Source organism: Neomonachus schauinslandi, chromosome 13 (genome assembly GCF_002201575.2).
Source record: "Neomonachus schauinslandi chromosome 13, ASM220157v2, whole genome shotgun sequence".
NCBI lineage: Eukaryota > Metazoa > Chordata > Mammalia > Carnivora > Phocidae > Neomonachus > Neomonachus schauinslandi.
In genome coordinates this window covers 51,157,944-51,184,417 of record NC_058415.1, presented here as the reverse complement: position 1 = coordinate 51,184,417, position 26,474 = coordinate 51,157,944, and the positions used below count along the sequence as shown (strand labels likewise).

The following is a 26,474-nucleotide window of genomic DNA, read 5'->3' as shown; positions in this document are numbered from 1 at the left end:
TTATCAAAGGCTTAAAAACCCAATTCGTGCACCTACACTGCGCAACTAGCAAACATGACATTGGGAAGTGTGAAAATCAAGCTTACGAAAATGTTTACATGTGAAGAAGACAACTTGTGGTGACTACGTATTGTTAAAAAAGGAAATTACCTAACCAGACCTGGGGTGGAGTCACAGCCCACTTAATTGTGTCATTAGGAAAAAATAAATCCATTAATTCAACACACACTTGTTGAGCGCCCACTACCTGCCAAGCACAAACAAAACCATTCACAAATACCAACTGGGCTTGCTCGCGGCGGGCAGCCTTCCCCACTAAAAACAGCACTATCTCGGCTAACACCTTACTCAACATTTTCACGAAGCACGTCAAAGAACAAAGGGATGGAGCAAGTTTGGCCCGCCCCCTTCCACAGGCCTCGCGCGTTCTCGTAATCGCAAATCGAAAACTCCAAAACGAACCTACGGCGTCGCACGAGGAAACGAAAACTACACAGCAACTCCTTCCGCCCACGTGAAAGATGGCGCTTGACGCGTCAACCATCACTGCTGCCGGTTGCTTCCCTTCGGGGGCGGGGTCCAGAGAGAGCAGGAGGTGTGTGCTTAGGCGGTGGATGCTTTTGTTTTCCTCACCTTTTCTCCCCTCCCGTTACTCTGATAGTATTCGTTGAAGGTGATGGGCGAAAGATTAGGTAAAATTCACCCAGAAGAAGAGCACCAGGCGGGAAACAACCGTTGCGTGAAGTGGGTTCGCGGTCTGGACGCGCGCGAGGGCCCCGGATCGGGGGCGGGGCCAGGGGTGGGGTGGGGACAGGGGCGGGGACAGGGGCGGGGCCAGGGGCGGGGCCAGGGGCGGGGCGGTGGCCGGGCTGCGGTTGCGGTCCCTGCGCCCGCGGTGGCTGGGTCGCAGGAGGTGGCGAGTAGGGTGAGTGAGAAGCCGGCGGGCCGGCGACTGTTTGGGGTTGGGGTACAGGGACCGCGCGAGGGCGGGGGCGGTGGCAGCAGCTCTCCCCAGGGCTCGGCTTGTCGTCCCAGACCGAAACCCGGCATCGGGTTTTCCAGCTGGTGACTAGTAGAGTTGCCTCCATCCGGGCCCCCGGCTTCCCGGCTGCGGCGGCACGGAGACCAGGGGCTGGGGACCGGGGCCTCTGGCCCTCTTTCCCGCGCGCAGTCCACGAGCCGGCCGCTTTCCGGGGATCCGGTGTGAGACCCAAACGGACCCGTCGGACCACCTGCGCCGCGGGTTCGAGGGAAAGCGACTCGAGCACAGAGAGGCCTGGCTCTGGGGAAGGCCAGAGGACGGGTGGTGTGCGGTGAACGCCAAGTCCGGGTCGGAGAGGAGATAAAGCGGGGTGGGGTGGCACGGGGGAGATACCATATGCCTGCACAATTTGAATACAAGTTTCTAGAGATTGCTGATTCCCTGTGAATTTGAGGGGCAATTCTAGACTGGGTTGTGCTCCCACTGTGTGGGTCATGACTTGCTTGCTTCACAGCTCCGAGGTTACACAGACTTACTTAAAGGAAGTGACCATTATGACTTGAGCATCACTTGACTGATAGTATCTGCTGCAGAAAGAAGGACACTGATTACATGTCTAATACGCCCACACGGCATCTGATTCACCCCCTACTCCACCAGGCTACTGTATTCAGGAGACAGTGGGAAGTCATGCACTTGCTCAAGAGAGACGACCCTTTCAGAAACAATGGAGATTGCTAGGCCCTAGAAAAGTAACAGTGGTTGTGGCCAGTGGATAAATTCCAGTACAAACTGTTCCCATCCCTCACCTGTGATGAAAAGCAAGGGGAACATCAAAAACTAATGATGTAATGTATGGTGATTAACATAACATAATTTAAAAAAAAAAGCAAAGGAACACAACACCTCTGGCATTACATTTAATTTGTACTTTTAATTTGAAAAATACTGTTTGATACCATCTTTATCAGACTTCAGAAAACTTACGGGAAGCTTACAGAAGCTAGAATATATGGATGATTAATAATGTGGAGTCGGAACACTTGAAATATGATGGTGTTATGTGACACAGATACCTTTGACCACTACCTCAGCCAAACCCTGCTACTCTGGAAAGCCCTGAATTAGTTGGAAATCGCCTCATGATTGACTACTCTTTATGCATCCACAACAAAAGTGAGAGAAATTCTGGACCACATTGCTTATTGTGCACAAAGCCAGCACTAACCTGCTCCAGGAAAGTTACATAGGTGCTAAAGATTTTTTTTCTCTCTTTATAACGTTGATAAAATAGTCTCTTTATTTAGCTCTGTTAGCAGTCCAAAATTTGCTTTCGGAGAAAAAAGTAAAAACAAAAAACAATGAGGACTCCTATCTTTCAAGCCTGCCCTTGGGCTCTATGTTAATTAAGTAGTTCTAAAGAGTAGTGTGGGTTAGCCTGCCTATTATGTGAGAAACTTGGATCTGTGAGAGATAGCCTGACAGTGATATAAATTTCATTTGCGAATCTTGCCTGATAAAAATTTAGAAAGTGTCACAAACAGTCGGGTGTTAACAGTTCACTGTCATTAAAGCTGGCCTGGGCAGCGTCTGTTTTTGGAAAGTGGGCTGGCTTACGACTCTGCTGCTTTTAGGGCTGGGAGAAAATAAACAGAAAGCATGATTATAAGAAGTGTGAGCCTTATGATGGTAGAATTCTGATTTACAACAGCAGTGGACCAATCAACTTTCTAGATACCAGTGGGAGAAGAGATGGCTGGTTTTTAGCAAAGGTTTAAGAAAAAGCAAAGCTTAGAACCTACTACTCTGCTAACAGTTTTAAGAGATGGTAATCAATATGATCTTTATGTTTGCATATGTTGGATTATTTTCAGAAAGTATATTGGGTACATCCTCATGAGCCCTATTCTTTGTTTACAGGAGTGGAAAGCCACCGTGTCACCCAATTTGGATCCTGGCTTCCCTCAAAAGATTCTTAAGGCTAATCTTTGATAACCTTCTGGAGTAGCCAACTACATGTAGATATATAGATAAACGACTGTTGGTTTTGACCTGATTTTTTTCAGCCACATTTATATATATGGAGTTTCCTCACCAAAGATGATGACTTTAAGTGTTAGTAAAATTATTTTTACAGCTCTCTTAATTACACTTCTCTGTAGCATTTCATTTCTCAAAATTACTAATTTTGGCAGGATTTTAAGCCAAACAATTCAACATGATTCTTGTCTTTTGTTTTCTTTCTAATGATAATAGCAATGAGTATAAATGTAATTAATGGTTCTGTAATAGTTTAATTTTCACAGTCAGGTAAAAATTTTCTCATAATCCAAGCAGATTTTGCCCTGGGGCTCGGTTCGGTTTTAGGAAATGCTTTCATTTTCAGCATAATGATGAAATGTTTGAGTTAAAATATTGTTCTTATGATTATTCACCTTTTTTATCCAAAAAGGAAGAACAAAAGGAAAACGTTACAATATAATTTTGTGGCTGTGTGTTAACTCATCTCCTTGGCCCTCAGTTTGTTATTAATGATGACAATAGCATCATTACAGTTTGAATTCAGATTACATTCCTGTATTCTATCATTGTAAACTGTTTAAATTTTATCCAAAACAGTGGATATTTTAAATACGCTAGACAGTTTATGTCCAGTATAGTCTTTTAAGACTGTTAAGTTGATATAACACATTAAAAATTAAATATTCCCTAAATGAATTACTGAACTAAAAATACATACATTTAGTGCCTTTATGTTAAATCATTTCAACACGTGCATAAAGTGTTTGCCAAGTTCTGTATACCTATTCTTGATATGCATGATAAAAATGCTCATCTAATACTCTAAAAATAGAAGCCACTTCTTTTCAGCAGTCTGAACTCTCTTGACAAGATATAGGTAAAATTCTTTAAGTAAATGAATTGTAGTTATAGATCAAAAGTTGCCTCCCAAAGCAATCCTATAGGCAAAGATAGGTGTATCATAATTCACCTATTAATTGCTGTCCTTTATCATTATGATGAGTAGATTCCACAGTTTTAGACTTGCTTAAATGTAATTGTTATGGTTCTTTTCACTTTAGGTCTTTCAATACACGTATTCAATTTTTTAAAAAGATTTTATTTTTAATCTCTACACCCAACATGGGGCTCGAACCCCCAACCCCAAGATCAAGATTCACATGCTTCACTGACTGAGCCAACCTGGCACCCCTCAATTTTAATATTAGGCAAGAATGATTCATTTTACACTATCACAGAGAGTATAATACCTTTAGAGTGTTAGATTTCAGTGGGTTAAGATATATAGGAGACCTTGATTCTTGCCTGACTCTGACCTTGGGCAGTTAGCTTTTCTCTCTGTATCTATTTTCCCAGCAGAGTGAGAGGCTTGACCAGTATCTATCCAGTCACTTTGTTTACATGTTCTAAATAACCGAAGCTTTTTTAGTTTAGCCATTTAGTATAGAACTCTTAGTAATGAACTCAATGTACTGCTACACTGCTTTCTTAAATTTAAGTAGCATATTAAATATATTTATCTTCATCTTGATGTTTCAATTTTATTTTAAACACCAGTATTAGGCTTTAGTGCCCTGAAACCCAGAGAGCTTGTTGAGAATAAAGGTACTGTTTGCTCGTTTTTGTTTTTTTGCAATCTTTTGTCTTTCTTTCTTTCTCTTTTTCTTTTTTTTCCCTTTTAACAGCTTTAAGGTATTTCTACTGACAGGTGTCTTTTTTTTTTAAAGATTTTATTTATTTAAGAAAGAGAGCATGAGAGTGGGGAGGGGCAGATGGAGAAACAGGCTCCCCGCTGAGCAGGGAGCCTGATGTAGGGCTTGATCCCAGGACTCTGGGATCATGACCTAAGCCAAAGGCAGACGCTTAACTGACTGAGCCACCCAGGCGACCTGTACTGACAGGTGTCTTTACTAGTTTCCTAGGACTGCTGTAACAAAGTACCACAAACTGGGTGATGTAAATCAACAAAAATTTATTCTCTCACAGTTTTGGAAGCCAGAAGTCCAAAATAAGGTGTCTATAGGGACATGCTCCTTTGAAGGCTATAGGGAAGAAAATTCCTTGCCCCTTAACTCATAGTAGTTACCAGCAATCTTTGGATTCCTTGGCTTGTAATCATGTAGCTCTTAATTCCTACCTCTGTCTTTACATAGCCCTGTTTCCTCTTTGTCCATGTGTTTCTAAATCTTTCTCTCTTAAGGACACCAATCATTGGATTAGGATCCACCCTAATCCAGTGTGACCCCATCTTAATTTGAATATACCTATTTTTTTTTAAAGATTTTATTTATTTATTTGACAGAGAGAGAGGGAGAGCACAAGCAGGGGGAGTGGCAGGCAGAGAGAGAAGTAGGCTCTCCGCCCAGCAGGGAGCCAGATGTGGGACTCGATCCCAGGACCTTGGGATCATGACCTGAGCCGAAGGCAGACACTTAACCGACTGAGCCACCCAGGTGCCCTGAATATACCTATTTTCAAATAAGGTCACCTTCATAAATACAAAGGGTTAGGACATAAATATATATTTGGGGGGTGGGCAGGACACTGTTAAACCCACAACAAGTGTGGTGGTCTCTAGCTGAGCCCTCCCTTTTCAAATTTGCTCCTCTTTGTTGTTGTGGTTTAGGAACCAAATATCCAATCATTAGAATTGGACATAGATTGGATATTTGGGGACAGTGAGGGTCTATTCTATGAGCTTTAGCATATGATATTTCATATTAATGTTCAAAGACCCTTTTTTAGGTCATTATTATTTTGAATTTCTAAGTGCATTCCCTGAATATAGGTGACAAATTATTATGCATCATAAGGTTATCATCGTATTAGCAAGCATTTGATGTGCACCTGCCATGCTAGTCGAATGTCTATCCTAGTAGGGGACATGCTTCTAAATCTTTTTTGACTGAAGAGAAAACCACATAGGCCTAAGTCATTTGAATATCTGATGTATGACTTTAAAATTGCTGAACCTAATCATTGGTTTTGTATGTTATTGTTTAGATATCCCTGGAGCATTTGGATAATGTGGTAGTTGGGATGCAGTGATGTCGAATCTCTGTCCACCGCCATCTCCGGCTGTTGCCAAGACAGAGATTGCTCTAAGTGGTGAATCGCCTTTATTAGCAGCTACCTTTGCTTACTGGGACAATATTCTTGGTCCTAGAGTCAGACACATTTGGGCTCCAAAGACAGAACAGCTACTACTCAGTGATGGAGAAATAACTTTTCTTGCCAACCACACCTTAAATGGAGAAATTCTCCGAAATGCAGAGAGTGGGGCTATAGATGTGAAGTTTTTTGTCTTGTCTGAAAAAGGAGTAATTATTGTTTCATTAATCTTTGATGGAAACTGGAATGGAGATAGGAGCACATATGGCCTATCAATTATACTTCCACAGACAGAACTTAGCTTCTACCTCCCACTTCACAGAGTGTGTGTTGATAGATTAACACACATTATCAGGAAAGGAAGGATATGGATGCACAAGGTGAGTGGTTTTTGAGCTTATTAATCATGCTAACCTAGCCACTGAAAGTTTATCTTCTGATGCATTTATATCTAATACTTAGAAATGATATGCAGTTAACTTCAAACAGTAGCTATTATTTGCATCTGCCCTATTAGTTCAGTAGTCTGATGTCAGTGATCTTCATAATAACCCTTGAAGGTGGAAATGATAGTTCCTTTTTTTTTTTTTTTGGAAATGATAGTTCTGTGTTACAAATAAAAGCTAAAGCTTAGAGGAATTGAGAACATCGTAGTAAGCTTTAGAGTCTAGGTTTGTCTTGGGAACCTTTAACTGTAAAACCTTTTCTCTTTTTGCATTGTATGACCCTGTTTTTCACTTAATACTGTGTGTAGGTACAAGCAGTTCAAAACAAGTGTTTCATAAGCCTTGTAGCCTTTGGTCTCTTTTACTTCTTTGCCAAGTTCTGAAATTTGTAAAATGAGGAGGTTGCACCAAACGGTTTCCAGGAGATGTTCCTTTTAATTTTGCGGATCCAGCCAGAGGAAATTACTGTCATCCCCTAAATCCTGTAATTTAATATTTAGTGATACTTATTTATTTATTTATTTTAAAGATTTTATTTATTTATTCATGAGAGACAGAGAGAGAGAGAGAGAGAGAGGCAGAGGGAGAAGCAGGCTCCCAAGGAGCAGGGAGCCCGATGCGGGACTCGATCCCAGGACCCTGAGATCATGACCTGAGCCGAAGGCAGACGCTTAACCATCTGAGCCACCTAGGCGCCCCATAGTGATATTTATATTTTCATATACTTTTGGCAGACCTGAAGAACAAATTTAACTCTCCTTTCTGCTTTACAGTTTTGATACTAATATGTAAGTCTGTTAAAGCGTTCTTAATTTTATAAGGCTTTTACCCCTGGTAAAAAGTAATAGTATCTTTGAAAAGAAGAGTGTTTTACTGTTTGCATACTATGTTTTCTTATTTTAAATGTTTATGAAAATCATTTAAAAGTCAGGAAGCCCCAGATACATACAACTTGATCTTACTTAATTTGAAAAGTACAAACCATTAGTTTCCTGTGTGAAATTATGCAGATGTTGCATTGACTGTTTTCTAGTAAGTTATCTTTTTTTTTATCTGCAGAGAAAAGGGTGTTTTTATTTTATTTTGTATTGTTTATAAGAGAATGGATTTGTTGGATTAATTTCCTGCCCCCTCCCTTTTTATTTCTGCCCTAAGGTGGAAAGTATTTTTCCCATGAACTGAACTACACAACAGCATGTCTGCCATTTAACTGTATTGTGAAAAATAAACAAATATCAAAATGTTTTGTTAATTTTAATGAATTTTCTCTTGCTCAGGAAAGGCAAGAAAATGTGCAGAAAATAATCTTAGAAGGCACAGAAAGAATGGAAGATCAGGTAAGATACAGACTGCATACTATCAAACACCACTAAGCTCATGACATGCATCTGTATAAGGCTGAGGGCTACTTTTCTTAAGGCCTTGAAGCCGTACCGTACTATTTTGACAGAGTGAGTATGAAAATGAACAGAGCCTTTACGGAAATATATGGAATAAATTGAATGAAAATTTCCATATCTTAGACCTGAAGAGTTAAATAAGTGAAGAATAATAGCTATTTTGCTACCTTTTTTTTTTTTTCTGTTTGCACAGACTAAGTTTTGAATAACTTGTTCATAGTAAAAATTTTAAGTTTTATATGAGATTTTCTTTAAGGTATTGCTTCTGGGCGCCTGGGTGGCTCAGTTGGTTAAGCGACTGCCCTTGGCTCAGGTCATGATCCTGGAGTCCCTGGATCCAGTCCCGCATCGGGCTCCCTGCTCAGCAGGGACTCTGCTTCTCCCTCTGACCCTCCCCCCTCTCATGTGCTGTCTCTCTCATTCTCTCTTTCTCAAATAAATAAATAAAAATCTTTAAAAAAAAAAAAAGGTATTGCTTCTTAAACATTTCCCCAGAAGTAGTTATAACGGGAGAGAAGTGAGTATACCCCTCTAAGATATCTAAGATTAGTTCTAAGCATAATATTTATTTGAAGTCTCATGCTGTATTTTTAACACTCATGCAATTTATATTTTATTTCCTATCTATTTAATATTCGAATTTGCCGGTGATAGTCCTCACATTTCTGATTATATGAAGTCTGTAGGGAAACATGCCATGGTTATCCCATGTCTTTGAATCTGCCTAGGGCACAGGCACCAGTATTTGAGATGCATGATTGCATGGATATGGTTTCCCTTGTGGAAGTTAAATGTAAACCATTTCAGTGCAGGGCAGAGATGTTCTGAAGGGGAATCTCCAAGGGAGAAAGGGTTCTTTGCTTTTACTCCCATTACCTCTGGCCACTCTCAGTGTTCCTTGTGTTGAACTCTAGTCTAAGGATGACTGGGTTGTCTTTACTCTGGTTCTCCTTTAGCGTGCCTAAGACAAAATAGTACTTTAAACAATAACTTTTCTAAAAATTTGTGAATATACAGGACTTAAACCAGGAAAATAGAAAACCCTATAAAATGATCTCCTTTACAAAATTGTTACTATATCTGTATTTTTGCAAATAACTCTCCAGGCCAGAGGAGGTAATCCTGGGGAAAGGTCTAACACTTACAAGAAAATGTTTCCCTTTACCCAGAGAAGCTTGGCCTTTACTTGGTGGTCAATGGGCAGAATGCAAGCATTGGGGAGACTTTTACCAACCTCTAGATGTACCTACTAGTTATGGAGTAGTTAGTAGAGTTACCTCAAGATAAAGAAATTTAAGACCCAATAAAATTCTGCTTTTCCTGGGATTTTTTTTTTTCCAAACCAGAAACCTGTACTTAAAAAGTTTACCACTATTAACTTTTAATTTATTTCTGTTTTAAGGGCTCTTCTTGAAAATGTTATCCTCTTCCTTCTATATATTTAGACAAACTGGATGTTTTTAAAGGGGAAACATTCTCCTGCTAAGAAGTTCAAGTTAGAGAAGTCACAGGAGGAAAAGATACTTGAGGGATTTTCTTTTGAGTTTCTTCTGTATTCAGGCTTGTACGATTTCTCTTGTTAAGCTTTGATGAGGATATGCATTCCGTTACAATAAATACCTGAGATACAGTTTATGGCACTATATATATGCCTAAACCTAAGGGAAGATATTTTTCTACAGTTATCCTTTCTGCAGAGAAGCTGCCTGATAGTTGAATCCTTGCATATCTCACATCATGTGCTTAAAATGACTTTATTTTGAACAAATAAATATTATTTGGGGATGATACATTAGTCTGGAATCAATCACTGACTTCATTCACTGCAAGTTTTGGATGCTTATAGCTATCATCTGATAAAATCACTTTACAAGGAAATAGCTATATAGCTAGTCATTATTCTTGTTGAATTGCATGTGTTGATTGTAATTGTAAACAAGCATTTTAAAAATTCTTTTAAAAAGCGGAAACAGTGAGTGGTTATGTTTGGAGGTTACTACAGGATGAATTTTTTAAAATAATAAAACCTTCTATATGATGCAAGGAGGCTTATGTCTTAGCTCAAAATTGCCACAGACAGCATCATACTTAAATTCCCAAGTTTCTGAAAAACTGGCTATAGTCACTCAAAAAATGACTCCAGGAATGACTGAGATTTAAAGACCTATGTGAAAAGTTTGAATAAAATAGTTTCATGAGAGATGAGTGAGGAAAAAAACTGTTACTGTTCTTAATATGTGATTTTAAAAACACGTTTAGCTAAAAAATTAACAGATATGTGACAGTTTCATCTCTCTAAAAGTTTACATATTCAGGGGGTGCCTGGGTGGCTCAGTCGGTTTAGTGGCTGCCTTCGGCTCAGGTCATGATCCCAGGGTCCTGGGATCGAGCCCCACATCGGGCTCCCTGCTCAGCGGGAAGTCTGCTTCTCCCTCTTCCTCTGCCTCTCCCCCTGCCTCTGCCTCTCCCCCTGCTTGTGAACTCTCTCTCTCTTTCTCTGTCAAATAAATAAATAAAATCTTTAAAAATAAAAAAATAAAAAATAAAAATAAAAGTTTACATATTCAGGATGGTTCAAAAATGTGGGGGCAGGGGTGATGATAATGAATAAATGAGAGATCACCCATCATTGAGACACTCTACACTTGTGATGTTCTATATTGAGGTTTCAGTTTCATCTAGAAACTACAAATTTCAAAATTACATTTTTGATGTCTTTTTATTGATTCTTAAAATATATGTGATGAGTTTGATTTGCATTTGGGTACTAAACCTTATTGTGAATGTACAGGTTGAACATTGACTCAAGCTTTACTACTGAGTTATTTGCTGACCATAAGTCTTTTTATGGTTGGTTTTCCTCATTTTTAAATATAAAATGCATCAATGACCTTTAATTAACAAGAGTTTTTCATATCTCAAATAAATATCAAAGGAAATCCTTTCTAAATTTGGCGTGATAATTTAATTATTGCATGGATTGGTAAATCATAAGCCAATGATTCCACTCTAAATAAAATCATTCCTGGAAGAATGAAAATTAGTTTTAAATAGTTTGTACATCCTTTAGAAACGTTTTGGAGTAGTAGACATGTTTGGGGGGGGTGTTTTAACAAGTTATCAGGTATTTCTATCAAAGGATGTCATTCCTTGCTTTCAGTTCTTATTTTTTTATTGCCCCATTTATCCTATACAAGTTTTCCCTGCTATCCAAAAACGGAGCATTCCTGTAAAATCTTTTATACACTGAAATGGCCATAAAGAAGCAGTTACCATTAATTTATATGGAAAAGTTTTTTGTTGTTGGTCAGTGTATTTAATTAATTAATGCTACAATGAACATCTAAATTTATTCATATATTTAATGTACATTGCATCTTGATTTATTAAAGCCAAGTGACATTCTAGTGGGCATTTACTGTTTTTTATGTTATTTTATGTGAGTGTAACATCAGTTGCCTCCCCCAAATATCACTGGAATAAAAAGAAAACCTTTAAAGATGTGGGGCAGTTTTTTATTTTCACAAATTGTTCCTAGAGATCTGAAACTAGAGTACTGAAAAGCTCAATTCACAAAGAAAAATGGTCATTCTTGAAGTACAAAGATGTCTCCAATGACTCTTTTTGATTGTTTTTTCTATTTATTTATTTATTTATTTGATGCAGTGTTTTCATTGTTTGCGTATAACACCCAGTGCTCCATGCAGAACGTGCCCTCTTTAATACCCATCTCCAGGCTAACCCATGCCCCCCTCCCCTCTAGAACCCTCAGTTTGTTTCTCAGAGTCCATAGTCTCTCATGGTTAGTATATGGAAAAGTTTTTGAGTGTTCCCAGACCCAAAAAATAATCCCTCTTAGGCATCTCTGATACCTTAGAACACATCCTACTGATGGATGGACAAAATAAATCGAGCTAAAGCACAGATGCTCACAAAGTCCAAAGCTAAGGCAGCTCGGTGCTGAGATGCTGAGTGGAGTTCGGGCGGGAGCTTGGCCAGGCCACTCTTGCACTATGCGCCACCTCCCATGCTCGACACTGTTTTAGCTTCTCACCTTTTTTTTTTTTTTTGTAGAAGCAGAAATCCTCTTCAGATTTCTTTTGGTTACTGAAAACAGGTACTAATGTAGGTCTTTCATAAAAGCAAAGTGATACAACTCAAACTTTCAGAAAGCCAGGGATACCTTCATTGTGTGATTTTCTTCACTTCATTTTGCTTTTTTGTACAGGGTCAGAGTATTATTCCAATGCTTACTGGCGAAGTAATTCCTGTAATGGAACTGCTTTCATCTATGAAATCACACAGCGTTCCTGAAGAAATAGATGTAAGTTCTTACTTGTATTATTAAATAGGAATAAGGATACCCTCTTATCACTTCCCTTGAGTTATATTACTAGTAGGTATATTAGTAGTATTCTAATTTTAGTAGTATCCATTTTTTGTCATATATACTATTCATATGAAGTATTAGCCACTTTAGCAAACACACATAAAACCCTGAGTTTTATAGCCAAACAGAGGTTTTTTTGGTCATTGATAGTTGTGGCAGAATTACATTTATTTAGTTTATTTCACCACTTCTGTATTTCTTAAAAGTAGGAGAATTCCAGACCTTATAGAAGCAATCAGTATTGAATGTAATACTTTTTGTAACAAAGCAGTATACCAATAAGTGGTGGTTTGCACAAGTTTATTTACATTCACTAATCTAGTTTTCTTTATCATTTGTTGACATTTTGAATTACACACTCTGCATGTGTAGAGAAATCTTTAGGAAACTATTCTTGTTTCTTTCTTTGTCATTAAGATTTGTCTCCTGATTCTGATAGCCCAGAAGAGGAAGTTGTTCTTGTCAAGATTGTTGCTTAACTTGCCTGACGGGTTTTCACATTTGTTCTTCTGAAAGTTTATAGAAGTGCCCAGAGGTTGTTTTATTGGATTCTTGATGCTTAGAAATGAGGACAATGTGTCATATTGAACTTAGACTTCGGAAAACTTGTGTATTTAAGAGTGTTATTTCAATGCTACATTATAGCCAGAATAACTTTGGTTTTTTTGTTTGTTTGTTTTTTTGTGGTGTGTTTTAGATAGCTGACACAGTTCTCAATGATGATGATATTGGTGACAGTTGTCATGAAGGCTTTCTTCTCAAGTAAGGATTTTGTTTCTTTTTGTAAGAGATGGATAAAGCAGATAGAAATCTTAGGCTCACCTATGACATGATTTGGAAGGATGAAAACAATAAGAGACTAGCTACCCAAATTATTCTAGGAACAGTGTTGCATATTTAAACTATTACTTAGCTTTGTGTTATTTTTTTCATTTATTACATGTCTGTGATATATTTGATGTTACTCTTTTTAATATTTAAAGAAGTCGAGTGTCCATAGTGCCCAGGCAGGAAATCTTGGTCTCTTGTTTGGTTCTGGTTTCTTATTTTACTTCTCATTAAAGCTGAAACAAAGAACTGAAGGGGGTTCTTAGACCCATTTCCAGTGTTGGTGGGGGCTTCCCCCCACGAACAAACAATGCTCTAGATACCAAGTGGGTGTCCTACAGTTTAATTCAGTTCTTACACTCTCTGCCTGGAGAGTGTCAGATATCATAAATTAAGGGTTCAGTCCCACAAGACTGCGTCTCCCCTGCCCCCGGACACCAGTCTGACTGGCAACAGATTGGACGTCACAGCCTCCTTGGACTTCAGACACCAGTAACAAGTCCAGGTTGTTCCTGGACTTCTTACCAATTGTCTATAAATCAGGTTCCTACAGCCCCCTCCTTGGGTTCCATTAATTTGCTAGAGCGGCTCACAGAACTCAAACATTTTATTTACTTGATTATTATAAAGGATAGAATCTAAGATACAGATGAACATCCAGATGGAAGAGATGCATAGGACAAGGTCTGGGGAAAGGGTGAATAACTTCCATACTATCTCCAAATACCACTCTCCCCAAATCTCATGTACACTAACACAGAAGCTCTCCAAACTCCTTTTGGGTTTTTATGGATGCTTCATTACATGGGCATGATTGATTAAATCATTGGCCCGTGGATAACCTCCAGCCCCTCGCCCCTCCCCAGAGGTCGGGGAGGGACTAAAAGTTCTAACCCTTATCACGTGGTTGGCTCCATTAGTAATCAGCTCCCATCCTTAGATGCTTTCCCCCCAAAAATCGCCACATTAACATAACAAAAGGCATCTCTATCATTTCCTACACTTAGGAAATTCCAAGTGTTTTGGAAACTGAGCCAGGAGCTGTGGATTAAGACCAAATATATATATTTCTTAAAATCACAATATCACAGAACCCTTACAAATTAAGTTTCATTTGGATGGACTTAAGTTTTTTAGACCTAGAAAAGAAAATTATTTGTATTTTTATTGATCCTTTCCATCTTTCAGCAGATTTTAGTACTTAAAGAGTGTGGGCTCTAAAACCAGACTTCCTGGGTTATTGCTGTGTAAACCTGGGCAAGATACCTGAAGTCTCTGTGCCCCCATTTCCTCATCTGTAAAATAGGAATAATAATAGTACCTACTTCATATGATTTGTTGTAAGAATTGAGTGAGATAAATCATATTAAGTATATAAAACAGTGCCTGGAACAAACAAGCACATAATAGCTGACATTTTCTTTTTTTGTTTCTTCAAAGGAAAATGTAATAACAATAATAACAGCCAAAATTTATCAGGTGCCTATGAGTCAGTCCCTATACTAAGTGCTCTCTCTGCATGTATAAACTCATCTTTTCCCTTAGTTTCTTTACGATTTCTTTACGATTGCAGATTATTGTGAAATTTTATTTTTTTCAATGAGAAGTGAAAGGATAAAATACTTGCTTTTTATGTCCATAGTCTTTTCCTCAGAGACTCTCAGAGGCGTGAGTGTTTTTAACCTAGAAGCCTTAACATAGCTTGATTCAGAAGCACTTTAGTGCTGAATCTGCTGTCAGCCATTCATATCATTATTTTTAATCCCATTTGATTTTAAATAAATCTTAACCTCTCTACACCTCAGTTTCATTCTTTATAAACTGGTAATATTTTACTAACTGGGTTTAGTTTCAAATGGGAGAATCTCTGTGAAAGGCCTGAGGAAAATGTAAAGTACTCTGGGAAACAAGGGATGGCATTTCTCTTGCAGCTTTGGCATTCATCATGTAAAGCTAGTCTAAGTTGTTTGAAGTTCACTTGCCCTTTTTTTGTTTTCTTTTGGTTTGTGACATTGTTTTACTGGCAGTGTTTTTCATCTTTTTTCTTCACCTTGCAGTGCCATCAGCTCACACTTGCAAACCTGTGGCTGTTCTGTCGTAGTAGGTAGCAGTGCCGAAAAAGTAAATAAGGTAATTTATTTTATGACCCAGCCAATCATCTGACTTCTTAATGGTGCTAACATGTCATGGATTCTAATTTAAAAGTTAGCTTGCAGTCAAAACAATCTAATATTATAAGGAGGTAATAGAATCTGGCCAAATTACTGTGTGACACCCTGTGACAAAAATAAGTTGAAGTAAACTGCTAAATAGGAAATCATTAATCCGTTTCATTTTGATAACTCATAAATATTATACAGTTCTCAGTATTATGTAAATGGTTTTGAGAATTTCTTAAAATAAGGTATTTTTAAAAATTATTTGTCTTCTGTTTTCTGATGTCACTTTTAATAAATAGGGCAATAACCATGTACTTTTTTTTTTTTAAGATTTTATTTTTTCATTTGACAGAGTGAGGGAGAGCACAAGCAGGGGGAGGGGCAGAGGGAGAGAGAAGCAGATTCCCCGCTGAGCAGAGAGCCAGAGGCGGGGCTGGATCCCAGGACCTGACCTGAGCCGAAGGCAGACACTTAACCCACTCAGCCATCCAGGCGGCCCAATAACCATGTACTTTTGATACTAATTTCAAAAAAATGTTATCTGGTTTTTCATCTTGATTTGTTATCTTGCTTTTCCTCCTGAATCTATTTTTTTTAGGGACCTGTTGCTACAGAGTGGTCAGTGGAAGTTATGTTTTATTCAGTAACATTTGTGACCACTTCCTTCAGTGCTACATGAGTTAATAAAGACTTAATGAAGTTATCTTTCCAAGCATTAGGCAAAAACTAAGGGATTTTGCACTTTTCTTCACTGACTGTTAATTAGAAAGAGATAAGTTGCACATATCTATCAATTTAAGTAAACCTGATTTTTCTGTTTATGTTTTACACAGGAACTATGTTAGGAATGATTATTTCCTTGACAAATATATTTGTATTTTTTTCTCTACCCTGTATGCTTTGCCTGACCCTTCATTTACCAAAATTATATTTTTCATACATCCATTTATGAGAGGTTAGTGTACCTCTTACTATATTGATCTAGCAATTTATTGTTATATTTGTTACCCCAAGAAGGTAGGTTTCCATCTGTGTCACCCAGAACCTTCAGATTTCACAGAAGGACTTCCCAGTAGCTTTCTGGAAGAAGAAGGCTCTGTGGTTGGGGCTCTCTGTTTTTAAAACACTTTTTTCATCCCACATCCTCTTCTGGCATAATTGCTTCTCTTTTATTTTTTTAGTATGAAAAAGGTTGCCATCACTCTATATTGAAAGCCTACTACTTTAAAGTCACTACTTTAATGTGAAAACTGTCTGAACATACTTACTTGGCTTTTTATTTTCCTGATAGAGCTATAGATCAAATCCTGTTAGAATCATAGATTTCTAAGCCCCAACCAATAACTTGCTTATTTTAAGTCAAATTTGATAGAATTTTTTTTTTAAGATTTTATTTATTTATTTGACAGAGAGAGACACAGCCAGAGAAGGAACACAAGCAGGGAGAGTGGGAGAGGGAGAAGCAGGCTTCCCGAGGAGCAGGGAGCCCGATGCGGGGCTCGATCCCAGGACCCCAGGACCATGACCTGAGCCAAAGGCAGATGCTTAACAACTGAGCCACCCAGGCGCCCCTCAAATTTAATAGAATTAATTCTCATTCTATTGAAGCATTTGGATACTCCTAATATTCATTATAATGGAATTTCACTATTCAACAGAGGCCATAATTCTGCCTAATTTAACTGCTTTTAGTTTTCTTGTCCAGAATTGTTTGCTTATTTGAAAAATAGTTGCCCCTGGGTGGAGATACAATCAATAATTAAGTCATTAGTTCTTAGTGAAATAAGGATTCCGTGATCAAATATGTTGAATAAAGTATGCATATCATATCAATCACCTGGTCACAATATGTATTCAAACACTAAAGGTTTTGAAATATACAGTACGTTTACCAGCATTTCCCAAACTTACTTGACCACACAATTCCTATTTTAAGCAACAACTGTGATGTCCCATGGACTCCTGAAGGTGACTAAGGAATACTTTCTTAGGATGTACTTTATTGACAATAGTGGTTGAAGTTTCTATTCAAATTTCTTTCATAAGCAAACCAGTGGCCTTTAGTTTATTTTAATGCTAAAATATTTTCTTTTACAGATAGTGAGAACGTTATGCCTTTTTCTGACTCCAGCAGAGAGAAAATGTTCCAGATTATGTGATGCAGAATCATCATTTAAATACGAGTCAGGGCTCTTTGTACAAGGCCTGCTAAAGGTATAGTTTCCATTTGTCACAAGTGAAAGCAACTTTTTAAAATCATTTTTGACACTCTTTATAAATATATTTTGAGTATTAGCATGTAGGACATCTCATGTTATATGCCAAGGAGCTGACCTATACACAAGTCTGAGCTTAGAGTATATGTCTTACAGATTTATAGTTAGCATCAATGAGACATCATAGAGTCTCTTTTTGTGTGTTTCTCTTTGTTTCCTATAGCTGCCTCTCTGACCTCAGGATTATTTATTCAAGTTGCATATCTAAATGGGTACCTTTTTTTTTTTGACTGAAAAGAATTTGAATTTTCTTTTTTTTTTTTTAAGATTTTATTTTTATTTATTTGACAAAGAAATAGCGAGAGAGGGAACACAAGCAGGGGGAGTGAGAGAGGGAGAAGCAGGCTTCCCGCCGAGCAGGGAGCCCGATGCGGGGCTCAAACCCAGGACCCTGGGACCATGACCTGAGCCAAAGGCAGATGCTTAATGACTAAGCCACCCAGGCGCCCCAAGAATTTGAATTTTCATTAGCATTTTTTGTTTATGTGCTGTATTCATTTATTGAAAGAAAATTTTAAATTGCTTCCTGTCTTCACAAAGTGTATATAGAATTTGAACAATTCATATATATACATATTCACATATGTGTATTTTTAAATTATTTTACATTTTTTATTTACTTGAGTCTGCTTTTTCTTTTTAATTCTAGTATAGTTAACATACAGTACTATATTAGTTTCAGGTGTGATCTAACAATTCTATACATTACTCAGTGCTCATCATGATTAGTGTACTCTTTAATCCTCACTCCCTGTCTTACACCCCTCCCACCACCTCCTCTCTAGTAACCATCAGTTTGTTCTCTGTGGTTAAGAGTCTGTTTTTAGGTTTGTCTGGATTTTTTGGGGGGTTGTTTATTTTGTTTCTTAAATTCCACATACGGGTGAAATCATATGGTATTTGTGTTTCTCTGACTAATTGAGTCCTCTTTTCAAGGAGCAAAGCAGATAAATGTAAATTAGCAATTATTTTCAGTAATTACAGGGAAGATACTTTACTGAATCTATCATTGATATTTCAATTATAGTCAAAGATGTGAAGAAGTAGATTTCCTAATGGTTATGTGATTCTCTCACAGTGAATGCTTTCTTGAGGATCTAGGCATAGCAAAATGAAAGAAAATATATTAAAAATTGTTGCAAATAAAAACTATATTCAGCTTTTGCATTTTCAATAGTGTGCATGCTCTGAGCTCAGGATAATATTTAAATACAGAAACTACTTAAGGGAAACTCATTTCCAATTTGAACTGCACAAATATGAAAATTAGAATCTCTTTTTATCAAAGACATAATAAGGTACTTAGTACTTTTATTTCCTCAGCACCCTCTTACTTAATTATGTAATTTTTATCCCTGAAAAGGACCTATACCAGATACATAGAGGAAAACTTGAAACTATAATGAAAAAATATTTGTTAACACTTTTCCATACACGTATAAATTGTTGAGCCTTTCAGAAAATACTTTACCATTATATGTCAGGAGCCTTAAAAATGTTCAAAGACTTAACCTACTATCTCTGCTTCTGGAAATCCATCCTAGGGAAACAGTTATATAAGGAGAAAGATTTACTTATAAAGGTGTTATTACAGCATTATAAGGGTAAAAAACTGAAAATAGCCTCTGTATTGTGTTCATAATCTATACCACAATGCTTTGGACCCAGTAGATAATTCTTACATGGCATTTACTGCCCAATTGACAATACCTGGGAAGACGTACATTTTTTACTTATAAAAATACATATCCGTTGAGATTTAAAAGAATATGTAAGTAGTAGTCTCATAATCCAGTGAATAACCACTGTTAATATTTGGCATATACCTTGCTCTTCTTTTTATTCTTCTGTATGTATCTTTGACATAACTCCCTGCCCCCTCCACATGTTTTAACCTCCATATTCCACAATATATTATGAACATCTTTCTATATCAGCACATAAACTTCAGCAAATCAATTTTTAGCAGCTAGACAAAAAACCATTGTTATTTAATCACTTATCTTTTTGGCTGCTTAGCTTATTTTTTTTTTTTTTTTAAGATTTTTTTTATTTATTTGACAGAGAGAGACACAGCGAGAGAGGGAACACAAGTAGGGGGAGTGGGAGAGGGAGAAGCAGGCTTCCCGCGGAGCAGGGAGCCCGATGCGGGGCTCGATCCCAGGACCCCGGGATCATGACCTGAGCCGAAGGCAGACGCTTAACGACTGAGCCACCCAGGCGCCCCTGCTTAGCTTATTTTCTAGCATTTTACTATTTAAACCAGTCTGTAGTGCACACATCACTAAGACTTTGTACACGATCATGACTCATTTCCTAGGATAAACTTCTAGAGATGGATTTGCAAAAGCCAGTTTTTCTAATTAAAAAATAATTTTTTGGGGGCGCCTGGGTGGCTCAGATGGTTTAGCGTCTGCCTTCGGCTCAGGTCATGATCCCAGCGTCCTGGGATCGAGTCCCGCATCAGGCTCCCTGCTCAGCAGGGAGCCTGCTTCTCCCTCTGCCTCTCTCTCTCTCTCTCTGTCTCTCATGAATAAATAAATAAAATCTTTTTAAAAAATAAATAAATAAATAAATAAAAATAATTCTTCGTATCTTTTGGCATGTAAGACAATAAATTTTCTTTTCGTTATGACAGGATTCAACGGGAAGCTTTGTGCTCCCCTTCCGGCAAGTCATGTATGCTCCCTACCCCACCACACACATAGATGTGGATGTCAATACTGTCAAGCAGATGCCACCGTGTCATGAACATATTTATAATCAGCGCAGGTACATGAGATCCGAGCTGACAGCATTCTGGAGAGCCACTTCAGAAGAAGACATGGCTCAGGACACTATCATCTGTACAGACGAAAGCTTCACTCCAGATTTGTATGTAATGATATTATTGTTAAACAGTATTATGAAATTATATCTTTTATGAGTAAAAACAAAACAAGCCTATGTTTGAAAGGAAGGAAATATTACTACGAGAATTATGCTTGAAGAAATAATTTGGTTAATCATGCGCTTTTTTTATTTAAAGATTTTATTTATTTCTTCGACAGAGAGAGACACAGAGAGAGAGGGAACACAAGCAGGGGAGAGGGAGAGGGAGAAGCAGGCTTCCCACGGAGCAGGGAGCCCGATGCGGGGCTCGATCCCAGGACCCCGGGATCATGACCTGAGCTGGAGGCAGACGCCTAAGGACTGAGCCACCCAGGCACCCCTGCCTTATTTTTTTTTCTTAAATGTCTACTTTTCTTAATATAATTGTGTTTTGCATAGATAGGTTAAATTAGTCCCTAAAAGTAAATATTCAAGTATTTACTTAAATATACATTGAGGCCCTACGCACAATAATGGGTGCTAATAAGGTTGGGCCTACAGTCTAGTGTATAAGAGTCATCAAAAGGCTTATTAACTAAACCAAAGAAGTAATTCTTTTTTTTTTCTTGATATGTGAATATAATATACAGCAGAACTGTGAAAATACATGTATAGAGCATTCTTTTATTTGCATTTTATATTGTTTTTCATTTTTTATTCATAAAGTATGATCAGTAAATTAAAAAGAGAAAAAGTAATGATAAAATGTTGAAAGTGGACCCAATTAGAGGGGGAAAGATTATAAACCCGAATTATAAAACCCCAAGAAAATACTTAAGTTCTAAATCAGGAGAAGAAATGCGGTATAGTCTGATGGTTCTCTTTAATCAATTTAGAGTGCCCAGCACATATAATATGCTCAATAAATGTTATTTTTGTGATAATCCATGTTTGGGCGTATAAAGCAGCAGTAAAATTGGAGCAAGCAGCCCTGTCCTGTAATTCTAAGAAACATTTGGAGCTGAGCCAGGGGACATGTGGAGCACCAATAGTCACACAGAACTTATTGACCGAAAGCATAGAAAAGGAGCCCCATGTCCAAGGGGTCCCCAGCCTCATGTGTCTCTAAGTCCAGAAAGATGGCATCATTAGGACCCATCTTTTTCCAGTTGTCCACTGTTTTTGTGGGTTCCATAGAAAGTTTTAAGGAAATTGGTTTAGAAAATGAATTAGTCAAAACGGGAATTCCAGGTGACTAATTTTTTAAGTATTGGTAATTGTGGTACATGTGTAGGAATTCTCAAAACTAATCTGTGCTTTCAAGCATTTTCTTCTTTCCTGAATTATTTAGTATTTTCTCCTTTTTTTGGTTACTTCAGAGCTTTTTTGGGGGGGAATTTAGTGAACTTTAGAATGGATTTATCATCCAGTAATTTTATTTTTATTTTTTTAGAGGAGGTATGTGTATGCTTCTAACATTTCTTACTCATTTTAGCCAGTTATGTTTTGATTGCTTCACTGATCTGACAGACTTTGATTAGCCAGCTAGTCTTATTTTACTGATGATTAAAAAAATAACATCATGAATTTTTAAAATTTATTTACAACTCCCAAGTAAATTTTCTGAACACGAAATTGTCCAAAAATAATATTCTGCCATTAGATTGTATATTAACTTTTACATATTACAGATATATTTTACTTTTTAGTTTTCTTTAAGCAGTATTATTTACTTTTAAGATATTTTTAATTTTAACTTCTAAAAATAATTTCACTCACTGCCATTACATGAAAAATGAGTCACTGGAAATATCCTTTTTTAACACTTTGCTTCATCTGATTCACCTATGACAGAGACAGTCAGTTTGAAAAGGGGTGCTGCCGACTAGTAATCATGCAGGGCTGACTTTTTTTTTTTTTTCCTTCTGAGTTTCCTTCTTCTGTAATTTGGTACACCCATCTCCTAAAGTAGGAAATTTTAAGTACTTTCCTATTTCTCTATGCACACATCTCTCTTTGTTTGCCTTTCTTGTAAGTTCAGTGATGATCCCTACCATTTTCAGTGAAAAATTGCTTACCTTATGCTGTGTTAGAGATACATTATCTCTAGTGTGTATTATGTCTTAACTTCTTACTCTGATCATTGCCTAGGTAGGTAACTCTTTCCTAAAGTTGGTTCATGTTACTTGCTTGGTGGTAAGTTTGTTGATGCAGCTCAGTGGTCAAGATGTTCCTTAATCCCACTTGAATTTTCCTTAGCATTTACCCTTTTACCTTTTTCTTCCTCAACAGCTTATTACAAGTTACTATAACATAAAGTTAACCTTTTATTTTGTTCTGGGTTTTGGTGGTGGTGGTATGTGTTTATTTTTCTTGCTGTTTTATTTTGAGATGGCAGGAATTGGCAGTCGTATTTATTAATTTTCTAAGGCTCTCGACATTTTTTTTATAAGGTGAGGGTACAAAAATAATTGATAGGGACTTACATACCCTTCTTGGGGATGTTTATATCTTTAAGAGAAAAATAATTACATAGTGGCTTGACAAACTCCAGTAATACACAAATGTATCCTTGAGTTAAAATAAATATTTTTGTATCTCCAAATATATTTTTATATATATATAATTTTTATAAATATGTTTATATATAATATTCCATTTCTAAAAATTTAATTTATTGGCTGGAGTGAGGGATTTTGGAAAGTAGCCTTTTCAATGTTTGGACTGTTTTCTTCATAGGAATATTTTTCAAGATGTCTTACACAGAGACACTCTAGTAAAAGCCTTCCTGGATCAGGTAAATGTTAAACCTGAGATTATCAAAATGAATGATATGATATGTTTTCTTTTTTAGTGTATACTACATTGCCTGTGCTATATATGTAGCATCATAGAGTTAAGTCGTTACTTTTTTAAGTCATTATCTCTTTGTAATGTTTCAGATCTTTCTAAAGTGTCTACATAGTGTTTCTTTTGAATTGTTAGTGGGTGTAGCCTATATATTAACAGTGAAAGATGCAGTATAATAATAATTAATGTTTTAACTCCAACCACTAACCTATCACTCTCTTGGGGAAAGGAGAATATTTTCTATTTGCCTTAATTGAGCCAAAATGTCTTTAAAACTTAGTATACTTCTACTGAAATAATAACATCTTTATTGTCTCATTATTTTGAAAAATATCTACTTAGTTAACATTTGAAGAAAATTATAGATTATATGGGACTTATTTCTTAATATAACAGCTTTGTCATAGTATCATCCTGGGGACCAGACCAGGAAACACTATCATAGAAGTAACTTTGAAATAATGAGGTCCTTAGATTAACTCAAAATTTTAGATCCAGGTCTGTGTAGTCTGTGACGTATTGCATACTTCAAGGATAATTCATAGTCATGCAATTAATTCCATGCTTCTCGAGCTGAATAAAATCATTTTACCACTACACATGTACCCTTACCCCCAACAGTAGAGAGAGAAGAATATCTCAAATCCATAGTCTGTAAGCATGGCTCGACTTCTGGGAGCTTCAATTTTATTTGGAGATGTGGGCAGAAAAAGTTAGATAATACAAATAGAAGTAAATTACATCATGATTTTTTTTTTAATATTTTGTTTATTTATTTGAGAGAGCGTGTGCGCAAGCAGGGGGAGGTGCAGAGGGAGAAGCCAACTCCCTGCTGAGCAGGGAGTCTGACATGGGGCTCGATCCCAGGACCCTGGGACCATGACCCAAGCCGAAGGCAGCCACTTAACCAACTGAGCCACCCAGGCGCCCCTACATCATGATTGTTAATAATAAAGTAAATAGGGATATATTCTGAGATAGAATGCAAAATTTGAGTTCATTTTCAAAGATAAAATAGAAGACTTCAGAAAAACGTGATTACTTTAGACTCTACTTCCTGTCTATTAGGGTCATCCAGGCAAATGGTTGTGGAGAACTGCTCTAATGTGTGTTATCTGCCAGACATTGTCAACGCTGTGATGGAAACATGCTGTATAAGAAGAATTGGAGCAGATTATTTATTAAAATACTTCATTTTCCTCTAGGTCTTTCATTTGAAACCTGGTTTATCTCTCAGGAGTACTTTCCTTGCACAGTTTCTACTCGTCCTTCACAGAAAAGCCTTGACGCTAATAAAATATATAGAAGATGATACGTAAGTAAAACCACATGGAATAAAAACCTGTGTGCATTGTGTTTTGTTTTGTTCCTTTTAGACGTTTTCTATATTTTTATATATAAAAACTTTTTTTCTTCATTATTTATAGGCAGAAGGGGAAAAAGCCCTTTAAATCTCTACGGAACCTGAAGATAGACCTTGATTTAACAGCAGAGGGCGACCTTAACATAATAATGGCTCTAGCCGAGAAAATTAAACCAGGCCTACACTCGTTTATCTTTGGAAGACCTTTCTATACTAGTGTACAAGAACGAGATGTTCTAATGACTTTTTGAATGTGTAACTTGTGAAGTATATTTTGTCACAATCATGATTGCTGCTAAAGTAGCTCGGTGGTATAGGAGACATCATTCCCTCGGGTCATGCCCTAGAGTCCTATTTGGCAGTGCAGTTAAAGTTAGTTACACTACAGTTGTTACAAGTCTATAAGGGGATGTCAGGTGCATCGTTACAATGGATGCATCTTTTCCTAGATGTGCTATCTTGGGATACAAACTTAGGTTTACAGTTATAGTAAATGTTACTGCTCTCTTTTAAAGATATAATAACAGAATAAAACTTGACCACAACTACTGTTTTTGTAACTTACAGTTCATGGTTTACATGTATCAAAGTGAAATCTGAGTTAGTTTTCACAGATAAATACTAGTTGACTTTTCATCTCTTGGTGTTCCTTGAACATAGGTTAAGTTTTAGAAAGAATATATTGATCAAGCAGATGCTTAATTCAAATTAATTATTAGATCATACTTGATAGACTTAGTAGTCCTTAGAGTTCAGTCTGTGTAAAAACGTCATGCAATACATGTAGTCCTGATGGTGAACCACAGTCAGGGTGTTTGTTTGTTTGTGTATTTGTGTGTTGAGCTCTGTCAAAGAAAATAGAGGAGATTGGATTTTATGTTTTAGTAGTTATTGCCAACTATTTAAATTAATTTTTATTATTTTTGAGCCGAATTGAAATGTGTACCTCCTGTGCCTTTTTTTTTTCTTGAAAAATATAATGACTTGGAAGAAGTTCAGATTACACTAGTCAGCCATTTTTATCTTGTTTTCCTCTTGTAGATTCTCACCCTGATTTGGCAGTTGTGACTCCCAAGGTTATAAAATGCAATAGAGAATATACTAACTAGTAAGATCTTTTTTCAGGAACAGAGAATAGTATCTTGTCCTTTTCTTCTTATATTTCTGCCCATATTTTTGAAGTTGCTGGCAGGTCTCTTTGCCTGCATCTTGTGAGGAAAGCAGGAGAAACTTTACTGATGTGCTATTTTACTAGGTGCAACTTTGGCAAAACTAAGTGATCAATTTCTTTTGTTTCCTTAATGCGTTTGGACCATTTTGCTAGCTATAAAATAAGTGATTAATATAATTCTGTGCTAGAACAGTTTTGACATAATAGTATGTACAAGCAGCTAAAATATTTTTATTTAAAACTGTGGAAGTTACACAAAAGGGAAAAATGTTTATAAGAAAGGGATAAACGTGACAGAGTCCCTCTGCTGTTGCTTACCAAATTGAACCAAAACCAACATGTTCTTTTCGGAAAGGTCCTAATTGCCTTTCACATCACTGATCAGAAAGGTATAGACAACCTGATATATAGAAACAAATGGTACTGGATGACTGGCGCTCTGGCTCAGTCATGAAAGAATTTACAGGTAGTACCTTGTTGTACGCCTTACTCAGTGTTTTCTATGTGAGATTATTAAAGAGTACTGACTGATTATCTTCTTTTGCTGGTTTATTGTACTGTGATATAGAATGCAAGTTGTACAGTGAAATAAGTTATTAAAGCATGTGTAAACATTGTTATATATCTTTTCTCTTGGATGGAGAATTTTGAATAAAATATCTTTG

General features: G+C 37.1%; 1 protein-coding gene across 1 annotated transcript; it reads left to right on the top strand.

The window, feature by feature from the left end:
* The first annotated feature begins 877 nt into the window (after positions 1-877).
* Positions 878-26,474, top strand: C9orf72 (C9orf72-SMCR8 complex subunit). The gene is made up of 12 exons (XM_021681036.2): positions 878-925; positions 2,903-3,097; positions 6,008-6,495; positions 7,839-7,898; positions 12,190-12,285; positions 13,049-13,113; positions 15,237-15,309; positions 17,436-17,552; positions 20,253-20,488; positions 23,165-23,222; positions 24,481-24,590; positions 24,703-26,474. Exons 3-12 carry the CDS (start codon positions 6,052-6,054, stop codon positions 24,887-24,889), a joined length of 1,446 nt encoding a protein of 481 aa, XP_021536711.1. The 5' UTR covers positions 878-925; positions 2,903-3,097; positions 6,008-6,051; the 3' UTR covers positions 24,890-26,474.